This window comes from Equus quagga, chromosome 13 (assembly GCF_021613505.1).
Source record: "Equus quagga isolate Etosha38 chromosome 13, UCLA_HA_Equagga_1.0, whole genome shotgun sequence".
NCBI lineage: Eukaryota > Metazoa > Chordata > Mammalia > Perissodactyla > Equidae > Equus > Equus quagga.
In genome coordinates this window covers 787,263-800,126 of record NC_060279.1, presented here as the reverse complement: position 1 = coordinate 800,126, position 12,864 = coordinate 787,263, and the positions used below count along the sequence as shown (strand labels likewise).

General features: G+C 56.9%; 1 protein-coding gene across 1 annotated transcript; it reads left to right on the top strand.

Annotated features, from left to right (window-relative positions):
• Positions 1 to 452: 452 nt before the first annotated feature.
• On the top strand, positions 453 to 10,998 carry REN (renin). The gene is made up of 10 exons (XM_046683854.1): positions 453 to 550; positions 3,540 to 3,690; positions 4,211 to 4,334; positions 4,940 to 5,058; positions 6,517 to 6,713; positions 8,428 to 8,436; positions 8,959 to 9,078; positions 9,473 to 9,617; positions 9,884 to 9,982; positions 10,614 to 10,998. The coding sequence occupies exons 1-10, from the start codon at positions 453 to 455 to the stop codon at positions 10,773 to 10,775; spliced, it is 1,224 nt and encodes a 407-aa protein (XP_046539810.1). The 3' UTR covers positions 10,776 to 10,998.
• The last annotated feature ends 1,866 nt before the right edge of the window (positions 10,999 to 12,864 follow it).

Below are 12,864 nucleotides of genomic sequence, written 5' to 3'. Positions count from 1 at the left end.
CCCGTCAGGGGCACAGCCAAGGTTAATACAGAGGATGGAGCTTCGAGGGCATGGGGAGTGGAGTCCAGGGGTTGGAAACCTAGGTTCTATGCCTATCTCAGCCCCGACCTTCTTCCTGAGCAGAGCTGTTTCTCATCAGCCCCTTCCCCCTCCGGGGGTCACAGGGCCAGGCTGGGACGAGGCTGCTAGCGTCACTGGACACAGCATTGCTTTCCCACAGCCTCCTTCCTCTGGCTCCCCTGCTCTGTGGCGGAAACCTGGTCACCCTTCACCCACCTAGCTCAGCCCCACGGCGGGATTTATTACTGGCTGTCCTGCCGTCTGCCCCAGGGTAATAAATCAGGGCAAAGCAGACTCACAAGCATCCTAAGTGTGGAGCGTATAAAAGGAGGAGGGCCTGGGAGCCATGAGGCTTCGGTGGATCTCAGAGAGAGCCGGGACCCAGGTGTGGCATGAACCAACGGAGCAGAATGCCCCGCTGGGGACTCCTGCTGGTGCTCTGGGGCTCCTACGCCTTCGGGCTTCCTGCGGACACTGGCGCCTTCAGACGGTAACTGGGGCCCAGAGAGGGTGGCAGGGGCACAGGGGTTCCCACCTTCCTAACACCCCCAGCTTTCAGACATGGGATGTCATCCAGTCCTCACGACTAGCTGGGCAGGGAAGTATGGTCCCATTGAGAGAGGTCCGGTGACTCCAGTGTCACACAGGCAATAGTGGCACTAGTCAGGCCTGGAAGCCGTGTTTTTGATCCCTGCCCCGAGCTCTCGCTTCCTGCACAGATCACCATGCTAGGCACCATGGGGAACGCAGACATCATTTAGACATGCCCCTTGCCCTCAAGCCCTGATTATTAAGAAGAGCATTAAGTCTGGCAGGAGGAAGCACGACATGGGGTTAAATGCAAGGCTGCTAGAGGTGAATTGTCCTGGTTTAAACTCGGCTCCCCTAGTAGGCAGATTAGCTCTGGAAACACAGGCAAGTTACTTCACCTCTCCAGGTCTCAGTTTACCATTTTTAAAACAAGGAGAATAGGCGCCAACTTCATAGAGCTGCTCTGAAGACTCAATGAGATAACTGAGGGGAAGGCCTCAGCCTGAGGCGGCGGGCTGCGCAGGGAGGCCTGTCGCCAACGCTGAAAGAAGGGGCAGCCCAAAGGAGAGAGAGACCTGACTGCCACCCACATTGTGCCACGCCCTGTGGGGACCAGCGGCTCCTTGAGGCTGCAGAAGGGGAGAGGCAGCAGGGAGAGAGCCCCGTGGAAAAGGGGTGTCAGTCTGGGGAGGGCAGATGGCACCAGAAGAGCTGAAGGTGAGAGGGCAGGTCTTAATAACAGTGAGAGCCGCTAAGCCTGTGAAACACTTAGGACTTCACAGATCTCATCTCCAGTCATCCTCCCAACAACCCAACAGTCCCAGGTTACGGATGAGGACCCTGAGGCCAGGGAGGTCTCGTGAGAGGGGTGAGGCTCCACACACACCAGGCCCTTTGTTCCCAAAGCCTCTCTCCCCCGCTCCAAGCCCCCCCCCCCCCCCCCAGAGTCACGGCTGGGCTGGGGGCCGGGTGAGAGGGCAGGCGCTTCCTGGCAGCATGGGGCTGAGGAGCCCCCCAGGGGAAAGGCAGATCAAGGGGAAGTCACTCTCCCCTGTTCTCTTCAAACAGAAAAGGGAGCTGGGCCAGGGTGGGGAGGGAGGGAGCCTTCTGAAACAGTCACAGGAATGGTGCCACCTGCTGTGTGCGGAGCACCACAAGGCCGCTCTCATGTGTTTGGGAGATCTGAACACAGGACCCCATTCTCAAGGTGCTTTCATGCCTTTTACACACACGATTTACGTTGATCGGGCGCGGGGCCCCTCGTGAATCTGTAGTGATTCTCCGAGGTAGGTGCTACCTTTAAGTCCATTTTTACAGAGGAGTTCATGGGGGCTCAGAAAAGCCTCAGAGAGGTTAGGTAAGTTGCTCAGAATCACACAGGTGGTGCGGGATTCAAGCAGGTCCCCACAACCACTATGCCCTCACCAGCAGACAGCACCACATCCCTGAGCATTAGCCATGCAGTGCTGGCTGTGAGCACCCAGGAGCCAAAGCAAAGGTGAGGCCAGCGTGAACGGGAGTGCATGGCGAGCTTCCAGGAGGAAGCAGTGCCTGCTACACTTTGAAGGATGAAAGAACTGGGGGGAGGGGGGAAGGGACTTTCTGCAAGGAGATGGGTAAAGGTTAAGGTCCAGAGTGGGGGCTGCTCTGAGTAACTAGTGGAAAAGGCACCCTCTTTGGGGCCAAGCCTTCTCTGCCCCTCCATCTTCCCACCTGTAAGATGAGAATAATAACATTACCCACCTCATGGGATGGCCGAGAACCAAGTAAGATATAATTGTGAGAATACTTTGTCAACAGTGATATGAATGTCAAACTGTGAGATGAATCTGACAAGTTATTTCCATTAAAATATTACACTGACAGGCATGAAAGTTGCATTCGTGTTCCCGGCTGTCACGGGACATAGATGCAGGGGGAGTGACAAGGAAAGGACAGTGAAAGGACAGGGGCACAAGAACTGAGAAGAAGGCAGGTTGTCCACAAACTGGGCTGCAATCCTGGGACCCTCCCCCAGCCAACAGCTAGGGAAACCTTCCTCCAGGCTTCAGCAAACGGCCTTCAGGGGGCCCAGGGCCCCCCATATGGGGAACAGGGCCGGATACACTGTTTTGAATCCCTGTTCCATCACGTGTGAGTCACCTCGTCCCCATGAGCCTCAGTTTGCTCATCCTAGAGCAACGGCGACAGCTGGCTGCAGGGTTGTTGTGAGGGTTACATGGGGTGTGAACAGTGTTTGGCGCCCCGTAGGCTGTGAGTTTCCCAGTTTCTTTAATGGTGCCTCCCAAAGGCCTCAGGACAAGAAGCCGAGGGACTTAGGCTCAGGAAGGCACATCTTTCCAAGGACAGGTGCACAGGTGCTCTGGAGATGCCAGCCTCTCTCCCTGCCCACCCACTTGGGTTGGTCCGCTCCACTCCGCAGCCCTCGGGCATCCCAGAGCCCCAGCAGGCTGCTGCGGGCACCTGCTGCCACCTACAGGCCCCGCATGGCACTGCCTCCTCCCGCACAGCCTCGAAGAGGGCGCTCCCAGCGTTCAGCTCCTCAGAGGGGAAGCCAATGCGTGTCTCCTCACCTGCTGGAACTCCGTGAGGCAATGACAATCTTTATCTTTACGTCTCTAGTATCCAGTGCGGTGTGAGCACAGTTTGTGTTCAACTTGTGATTACAGAATGGATGAAGGAATGAGTGAATGAACACCTGGCCTCAGCTCACAGTGGTAGGGATCAAAATGAGACATCAGCAGGCAGTTAGTTGAGAGTCACTGAATGCCAGCACAGGTGACTCAAGGAGGCTTGGGGATTTTCCTTCAGAGGCCTGAGGGCGCAGGAGTGATTCTTAGCTGCCTGGGCTGAGTTAGGGAGGCTTGTATTAGAAGCTTCAGGGACGCTGCTATTGTTATGGGTGAGTACAGAGCTCCTCTATTTTTTCTTCCTCCATCCTGGGCCAGGATCTTCCTCAGGAAAATGCCCTCGGTCCGAGAAAGCCTGAGGGAGCGAGGCGTGGACATGAGCAGGATCGGCGCCGAGTGGAGCCAGTTCACCAAAAGACTCTCGCGAGACAACAGCACCTCCCCCGTGGTCCTCACCAACTACCTGGACGTGAGGACCCCGCTCTGCCCCTGCACCGCTCTTGGGCCAAAGGCTTTCTTTGCTCTTTCCATGCTGTCTTTGACCAAGGAGCACTAAGCAGCCTACAGCACTCCCATTTTACAGCTGGAAGCCTGAGGCACTGGAGGCGGGAGGGAACCCAGAGGCAGAGTTCAGTCTGGAGCTCGGGCATCCGGCTCTGGTGTCACGGGTCGGCAGGAGGGGTGTTCGGCCTCAGGTGCAGGTTTCTGGGACCAGGCTCAGTGCAGACTGGCTGCGTGCTACTCCAGTGGTTCCTCAAGGGGTGGGCAGCTTCCTGCTTCATTCCCAGCATTTTAATTTTGCCCCCTTGTCTCACTTCCTGGGAAGTCACAAGACAGTGCCAAGCCTCCCACCCAGGCCCTGCTGGAAAATGGAAACCCAGAGAGGATATAAGATCTACCTAATCTCACCCGAGTGGCAACAGGGCTATCAGGCACGACCCCACGCTCCCCAAGCTCCTCCAGCCGCCTCTGTCCTTTCACCCCTACAGACCCAGTACTATGGCGAGATCGGCATTGGCACCCCACCCCAGACCTTCAAAGTCATCTTTGACACAGGCTCGGCCAACCTCTGGGTGCCCTCCACCAAGTGCAGCCCTCTCTACGCAGCCTGTGGTGAGCCCCAGGACCTGCCTGCCTTCCCCCGAGCCCCCGCCGTGCCACACTCAGGCAGTCCTGCCCCACACGCAGCTAAGTCTGTCCTGCTCCCGTTTGAGCTGTTTTCTCTCTGCCTCTACTTCCACTGCCCCTGAAAAGAGAGAGGAAAATGGTCCCCATTTTCCTGATATGGCCACCAAGGTAGGAAAGCAAGCTTCAGGAGCCCACAGCCCACAAGGCCATTTCGCAGCCTTCCCGAGACTGAGAAGGGCCTGAATTCTCAGACCCATCCAAGGCACTCGTGCTCTTCCATCCCTATCCTTAGTCAACAAGCTTTTATTGAGTGCTTACTGTGGCCAGAATCTTCTCCCCATCCCAGTGTTGGGAATTACTTTAAAAGGCTTCATTTGAGACAAAATTCTCAGACATATGGGCACATAACAGGGGCCCAAGAAACACAGTCCGTGATTGATGAAATGCATTTTCTGAGCCTCCAACCTCAGGGCCACCCCATCCCTGAACCTAAGTCCTCAGTCACACAAGCCATACCCACAAGGCGCCTGCCTCCGAGCCACCCTGCTGGGCCGCTCTTGGACAGACCTGAGCCTGTGTCCTTCTGCCAGAGATTCACAGCCTCTACGACTCCTCGGAATCCTCCAGCTACATGGAGAATGGAACGGAATTCACCATCCGCTACGGATCCGGGAAAGTCAAAGGTTTCCTGAGCCAGGACATGGTGACTGTAAGTAGGACTGTCCGGGGCCGTTTGACTCCCTGCCTTTCGTGTCCCCAGACCTCTCCTGCACCTCAGGGCCCATACGTGGGGAAGGCTCAGTGCAGCCCACCCTGGAGCCTGGGGATTTGAGGAACACCCTGCTGTCCCACCTCTTGCTAGAGCCACAAAGCAGCAGCACGTGGCACGGAGCACACCTGAGCTCCTGGCTCAATGCTGGGTGACTTATGGAGGCTTTCACATCTAACTCACAAGCAGGGCTTGTCCCGAGCCCCACAGCCTCCAGTCAAGTAACCCAGCTGAGGTCACCCAGCTCTGACTGGCTCCTAACCAGACCCTAGACTGAAATCAGGGTCAGAGTCAGGGTCAGGGCTATCGTTGACATCATCGTCAGGGTTAGTTTTAGGGTCAGGCATAGGTTTGTTAAAAAAATAAAATTCAACTGAGTAAATCAGAAGATCTAATTGGCTTTATTAAATGATTCCTGCATCAGGCAGCACCTCATCTGGCACGCAGACAGATACTTGGAGAAGGTACACAGCGTGAAAGGCTTTCATAGTAAGGAGGATGAGTCAAAGAAAGGAACTCAGCAGCAAGGAAAAAATGAAAGTTCATTGGAGGAAAGTAAAAGTTCAGGTGACCACAGCTTCTCATTGGCTGAGCTGCAGCATTTTCCATTGGCTGGGCTTGTTGCTGGGCAACAAGGAAGTCTTCCTTCTGTGGGAGCAGTAAAGTAGTTGCACTTCCTGTTTGGGAGAGCAAGGTACTCTCATCCTGTTGGGGTCAGTAACTGAGGTCTTCCTGTTGGGGTCAGCAACTGACACTTTCTGTTGGGGTAACTGAGGAGGAGTGGCAGGGTGTGGGATCTCCCTCTAAGAGGCCTTCCAGACTCTGGTTTTAGTTGAGCTTTCCTTTATTAATTTTCATAGGTTTTAAGGTCATAGTTGAGGTTGGACCTGTCTCTGACTCCTCCCCATTCTGGGGTTTCTCTAGCCCTGCTCTGTGAGAGTTAGGGGAGGGATGCCCATAGAACCTGGAGGAAATAGGTATGAACTTACTTCTCCCCTTGTCTGTGAAATCAGGGGGAAAGGAGCATCGGGGGCTGGCCTGGCTATGCTGAAGAAATCCTTAGCCCATAACGGGGTGGGGGACTCAGGCCCAGTCCTGCCACTGTGAAAGCTGGGCCATTGCGGAGGGGGAATGGGAGCTCCTGGCATCTTTTCTGCTCCTGCTTGGCAGTACCGCCTTCTCAGCTTCTGCCCCTTCCAGTCACTGAGCAACCCCAGTTCTCTCTGGACCCCACAGCCTAGATGCATATCAGGAGAGAAGATATCTGTGGGGTTGATGAACTGGTCTTACCCTAAAATGCGACACCCTGGAGCATATGTGCCCCTGGGGCCCCCAGTGGGGAAGATCCTGGTCGGGGGTGGGCAGTGAGCTTGGTCTCCCCAGTCCTTCCTCCCACAGGTGGGCGGAATCACAGTGACGCAGACGTTTGCAGAGGTTACGGAGCTGCCCTTGATACCCTTCATGCTGGCCAAGTTTGATGGGGTTCTGGGCATGGGCTTCCCTGCACAGGCCGTCGGTGGGGTCACCCCCGTCTTTGACCACATCCTCTCCCAGAGGGTGCTAAAGGAAGACGTCTTCTCTGTCTACTACAGCAGGTGGGCCTGGGCCTCCAGGGGCTGAGGCAGGGAAAGCGGGGAGGCAGGCCAGCTGGGAGAGCAGGAGCGCTCGGGCCAGGTGTGTTCCCGGGCTCTTCCGCCCTGATCTAGAGCTGCACCGTACAATGTGGAAGCCACTACTTACATGTAAATTAATTAAAGTTAAGTAAAATTAGGCATTCAATTCCTTAGCCTCATGAGCACATTTCAAGTGGTCAGCAACCACAGTGGCTATTGGCTACCATATCAGATAGTACGGACACAGAACATTGGCATTACTGCCACAGCCTCAGTTAGACAGCACTGCTCTAGAACAAGAGGACAGTGCAGGGTAGGGGGATGGGAAGGAGGCACTGCTGTCACCTAGGGACCCTGCCTGTGAGGGCCCATGGCTCCTCCCACACAGTGACAGCCAACTTCGTTCATTCATTCATTGGTGAATTTGCTCACTCATTGATTCAACAAACATTGGGTGCTCTGCGAGGCTCTGGGTGCCGCCATGAATGCAGCGTGTGAGACAGAGTGTCTGTGCACACAGAGCCTGCAGTCTACAGGGGAAACAAGAAGCGTGTGAGCAACAGCAGTGGGCACAGGGCTGAGGCCCATGGGTACTTTCCAACTCTAGGCTGAGCTTATGGGCAGCTCCGCCAGCCCTGGGGAAACCGTCGTCAGCAGCTGAGCAGGGCTATGATCTGCTCCGAGCTGCTGGGTTTAGAAAGACGGCCTGAGCTGGAGAGGAGGAATGATAAGGGTAAGAACATGAGGCCAGTGGCAGTGAGGATGCAGGGGACGGTCGAAGTCCAGAGAGATCGCAGAGGTCAAAGGGAGAGGAGTGTCTGGTTTGGTGAGAGAAAGGGAGGCACTGAGAAAACGCCCCGGCTTGGCTCTGCCGTCAGGGGCAGTCTGGCAAGAGCTGTTGCAGAGGGGAGCAAGGCCAGCCGGCAGGCAGTGAAAAGGCAGATGCAGCCTGCTCTGAGAAATTCAACAGGGAAGGGGATGTCAGGTGGAGGCGCAGGCAGAGAAGCAGAGAAAAGAAGGGTGGGTGTTTTTAAATGCTAGAGGATGCTTGCAGGTGAGGGAGGAAGTCAATGGAAAGCAAGAGACTGAAAATGGAAAAAAGAGGAGATCATTGAGGGCCCAGGAGCCTGGAGGCCATGGCAGGGAGGGGCATCCAGCACACAGGAAGTGGGGGGGCCCTTGTTGAGGAGAGGGCCTGCCTCTTCCTTTGCCGTAGGCCGGGAAGGAGGGAACATCCCGAGAGATCTTGAAGTGTTGGGCTAGCCCAAGCACACACGTACTGGATTTGCAAAAATGCAATTAACTGCACTTGCACAAATAACATGTACACACCTACACACCCGTGCACAATGGTGCATGGAATCAGGCCTCCTATTACGAGTGCTGGAAAACCCCACCTCTCTCTCTTACACACACACGCTCTGGAAACCAGCCCTAAGATAGGCCCTGAGCTGTGGGAGGCATCGTGCAGCCTGGAGGAGAGGAAAGCAAGGGGGATCAGCTTCAGACTGGGCACCAGGAGCCCTCGCTCCAATCCTCCATCACCCCACTCACCACCTGGGTGACTTCACTTCTTGGTGATGACGCCATTGCCTGAAGGGCAACAAGGGTGCATAACACCCACCTGCCAGACCAGAAGCTGGTGAGGTTCACCGGAAACAAAGGCTTCCTTTCTGCTGTGTCTCTTTCTTTGCAGAAATTCCAAGTAAGGAGAAACCCCCCTCACGGTCTTGACCCTCCAGAGCACCTGGCCCAGAATCATACACGGCACTCGACCAAAACTCACCTCAGCAGGCCCAGGCTCTGCGGATGCTGAAGTTCTCCCCCCCACCCCCACTTCCTGCCCCTGCCCACCCCCACCCAGCAGCTCCCCAGACTCCCCTCCCACGCACCTGCTCAACCCGCAGCAACCGGAACCCAAGTGGGGGGCGGGGCATGGCGATTTGCCTCTTGTTTGCATTCTACTGGCTGTCTCTGTGCCTGTTCCTTTTCTGTGACCTCTCTGGGGATGCTCTATTCCGCATGGTTGGACTGTCCTGGAACCACCCCTGGCTGGGCTTGGGGAGGAGCAGGAAAGATAAGGTGGTGTGCTCTGCAGATTCCCAGCCTTGCCCTCCCTGCCCCCCTTCCTCTGCCACACCCTGCACCCTGCCCAACTTCCCCTGTCGCTAGGGTCTTTGGGTCTCAGAGGTTATGGGTCTCCAAGAGCCTCTGATCTTCCCTTTAGGAATTCCCACTTGCTAGGGGGAGAGATTGTGCTGGGAGGCAGCGACCCCCAGTATTACCAAGGGAACTTCCACTACGTGAGCGTCAGCAAGACTGACTCCTGGCAGATCAAAATGAAAGGGTCAGGAATCCTCAACCCTCTCCCCTCTCCAAAAATGCTGCTGCCTGGGGGTGGGGGAGCAGGGAGGGCAGCTCCTCTCTCCTGACGCAGCCACTTCTTAAGGCACAGCCAACATTTGCTCTCTGCCTGCTCTGTCTGGGGATGGGAACAGAGATATGAGGAACAGAGGGGAGGGGGCCTCCTGAGAGTAGGTGGGGGGTCACTAAGCCATGCGCTGAGGGAGGGGGGCAGCACCTTTCCTCCTCCAGCACATGCCTTACCTGTCCTCCAGTGCATCACTGGACCACCGGCATGGCTTCCCCTCACTGGCCTGGCGTCAGGAAAGTTATGCAGCCTGGTGGTGCCCCATCAGCCCTCCCTGTCTGACTGTCTGTCTGACTGTGGTCTCCCCCAGGGTATCTGTGAGGTCGGCCACCTTACTCTGTGAGGAGGGCTGCATGGTAGTGGTGGATACTGGCGCATCCTACATCTCGGGTCCCACCAGCTCCCTGAGGCTGCTCATGGAGACCCTGGGGGCCAAGGAGCTGAGCTCAGATGAAGTAAGAAGCTTGGGGGGGCGGGGGGGGGGGGCAGGCCAGGGATTAGGGGAGCACCACCTGGTCCAGGCCCTGAAATGACCCCAGGCAGCATTAGGTCCCAAATGAGGCCATTTTGGGCTTTCCCCTCTTCATCTCTCACACTCTTCCCCCCAGGGAGGGGGCATGCACCCAGCCCTCTCCAGAGAAGGGCCCAGGCCACAAGCACAGGGCTACGTCTGCTGGGGGACTTCCCACACTCAAAGAGGCTCCCTCTACCTTCCCCCCAGTATGTCGTGAACTGTAACCAAGTGCCCACACTCCCTGACATCTCCTTCCACCTCGGAGGCAGAGCCTACACGCTTACCAGCGCAGACTACGTATTACAGGTGAGGCCCGGGCCTGCCCTCAGTGACAGGGAGGACGGGTGGGCGGGGGCCCTCAAAAAGGGACAAGTCATCATGCACAGATTGCACGCTACCTCACTGGTTCTCAAACGTGGCTGCATGTTAGAGTCACCTGGGAGCTTTTAAAAGTCCCACTAACAAGCCACTTCCCCTACTTCTTAACTCAGAACCTCTGGGCGTGGCACCTGGGCATCAGAGTTTTCAAAACTCCCCAGGTGACTGCAATGTGCAGTCAAGCGTGGGAATCATGTGCTCATCCCCTTGTCTCCGGGTTCTCATCAAACGCCCCCAGGAATGCTGTGCTTCTGTCTTATCCCCTTTCATACCCAGCAGACTTAGCGCAATGAAGTGAAGCCCTAGGGTCAGAGCTCTGCCAGACTGTAAGCTCTTGAAGGTAGCGCTGTACCCAATGCATTGTCTGCCCGGTGTCTAGCTCAGCGCCTGCATCCAGGAGGCATGCGACCCACAGCGGGTTGAAAGGGCCAGGATGCGATGGAGGCCCACGGCAGATGGGGGGAGGGGACAATGCTGAGGACAGCTGCTGGGCTCAGGCGAGGTGGAGGGAGAATGGTTATGTGCTGGGCAGTGAGGAAACCCTCTTCCTTCCTGCCAGGATCCCTACAGTAATGATGATCTGTGCACACTGGCCCTCCACGGTCTAGATGTCCCACCACCCACCGGGCCTGTCTGGGTCCTGGGCGCCAGCTTCATTCGCAAGTTCTACACGGAGTTTGATCGGCATAACAATCGCATTGGCTTTGCCTTGGCCCGCTGAGGCCCTCTGCTGCCCAGGCGGGCCTTGCCCTCAGCCCTAGCCCAGAGCCAGAGCACTCTCTGGGAACCCCCTGCCTAGCTTGCGCCCTCGTGCAGGAGCCCAGGGCGTGGGGCTCCTCCCCACCACTTCCCCTGTTCACATCACCAGCTCTTCCTGGCTTTGAAGACAAACAGAATAAAAACTTCATGTTCACAACCCTGTGGCACCTGGGTTCACTTGGGTTTGAAACAGGCACAGCCATGTGATCACGGCAGATAGGGGTGTGACACAAGATGATAAACTACACATTCCCCTGCATGCAGGGTTCCTGCGTGCAGGGGTGACGCCATTTGTCCAGTGTCGGCAGGGCTTAGCTGGGGTTGTTTACACAACCTCGGTGGGAAGTTTGCAGAGTCAGCCCCGTGCCCCCTCCAGCTCCTCGAGGACCAGAGCTAAGGCTGTGACAGTAGACAGTAGCTCAGAAAGGCGCTCCCAGCTCGTGGAAGCCAGCCCCAAGCTTAGGCTCTGCATTGCTGAGCTGGCCAGTGCTGCCTCACGCACTGCAAACCAGCCTGGCCCCTGCAGCCATTTACATCTGCAGTCTAAGGCATCACCTAGAAACAGAGCACTAGAGAACCGACATGTGGGGAAACCGAGGCTCAGAGAATGGAAGTCATTTGGCCAAGATCACTCAGTGAAGTGCGAAAATCAAGACTAGAGCCAGCCTGTCAGACTCTGCCTTGGGGGACTACACGCAAGGGTGCCTTCTCAGGCGCTGAGCTTCCCACACCCTGGTGTGGGGCCGCGTGCACAAGCACACAGACGCACACTGTTCCCCTCCGTCTTGGGGACTTGGGAATGATAGGCTGAAGTCTTCTCCTGCTCTTACCCCTTGGGTCACCTGCAGGGGATGTGTAGCTTGGGAATGAGAGGCAGCACCCACCTGAAGCCACTGACACTGTCCCTCCTCATGGGAGCGGCTCACCCCTCTTTTGACCAAAATGGGTGGCCTAACCAAGCCCTGGCAAACCTCATAGTTCTAGAATTGCAACCTCTTGGGATTGTAGGGGACCCCAGCATTCCTCTAGGACAGCATTCCTGTGCAGAGACTAGAGCAGGAGCCTGTGTTCAGGACCCTGGACCCCCACCTTGCTTTCCTGGTGGCTTGTTGCCTGCCTGGCTGTATTTTCTCACCACAAAAAGGAAGGGTTGCCATCGGTATCCTTTCCAGCTCTGACATCCTGGGGCTCCATGACCTGAAGTAGGCAGACCCCCATAATCTCCTATTCCAATAGGGTGGTCACATAATGGCCATTTAAATTAAAATTAAATAAAATGTCGCAGCAGCCATATTTCAATTGCTGGAGAGTCACACGTGGCTAGCGGCGACTGCAACGGACGGCACAGATACGGAACATTTCCACCATTGCAGAAGTTGCGCTGGGCAGAGCTGGATTCTGGACAGCAATAAAGATAGGGGCCTTGTGGTTGAGAGGGTCCTGAACAGGCCAAAGGGACAACCCGGGGAAAAAGCAAAGGGCCCCTTCTCTGCAGGCGCTTTGCTGGGTGGGCAGAGAGAGCTCTCCCACCCGGGCTGGTGACTAGTGAGGTCCCCATTGGCATGCCCACCCCCAACACGCATCACCCAGTGTCCTCTCGCCATCGAGTGTGTGGGGGGGGGGTCGGGGGCAGGATTTGTCTTGAGGGTTCCCTGCAGGGAAGGGCCTTTGAGACGCAGCAGGGTCGCTCCGCAGAGCTTTCTCCAGGAGTCAAGGGACTTGGGGCAGCGAGCCGGCGAACAAGAGCGCGAGCCCAAGCTGACCTTTTGGAAGCAGCCGGATCTCCATAGTCCAGGACAGAGTCGGGGCGCAGGAAGAGACCTCCCCCGTCCCCGCCCCAGGAGGCCCAGGGAGAGCGGCCGCAGCCGAGGTGGGAGGGAGGAGGCCGCCTCACCGCCTCTCGAGCCGGGAAGGGAGCCGGGGCGGAGACGCCAGGGACCCAGGTGGGGGCGGCCCCGGGCCGGGCCCCGCCCCGGCCCCGCCCCTGGCGTCACGGCCTCCCGGCAGTGTCGCCCCGCCCGGCGCTCCAGGTAGCACGCCCGTGGCGCTCC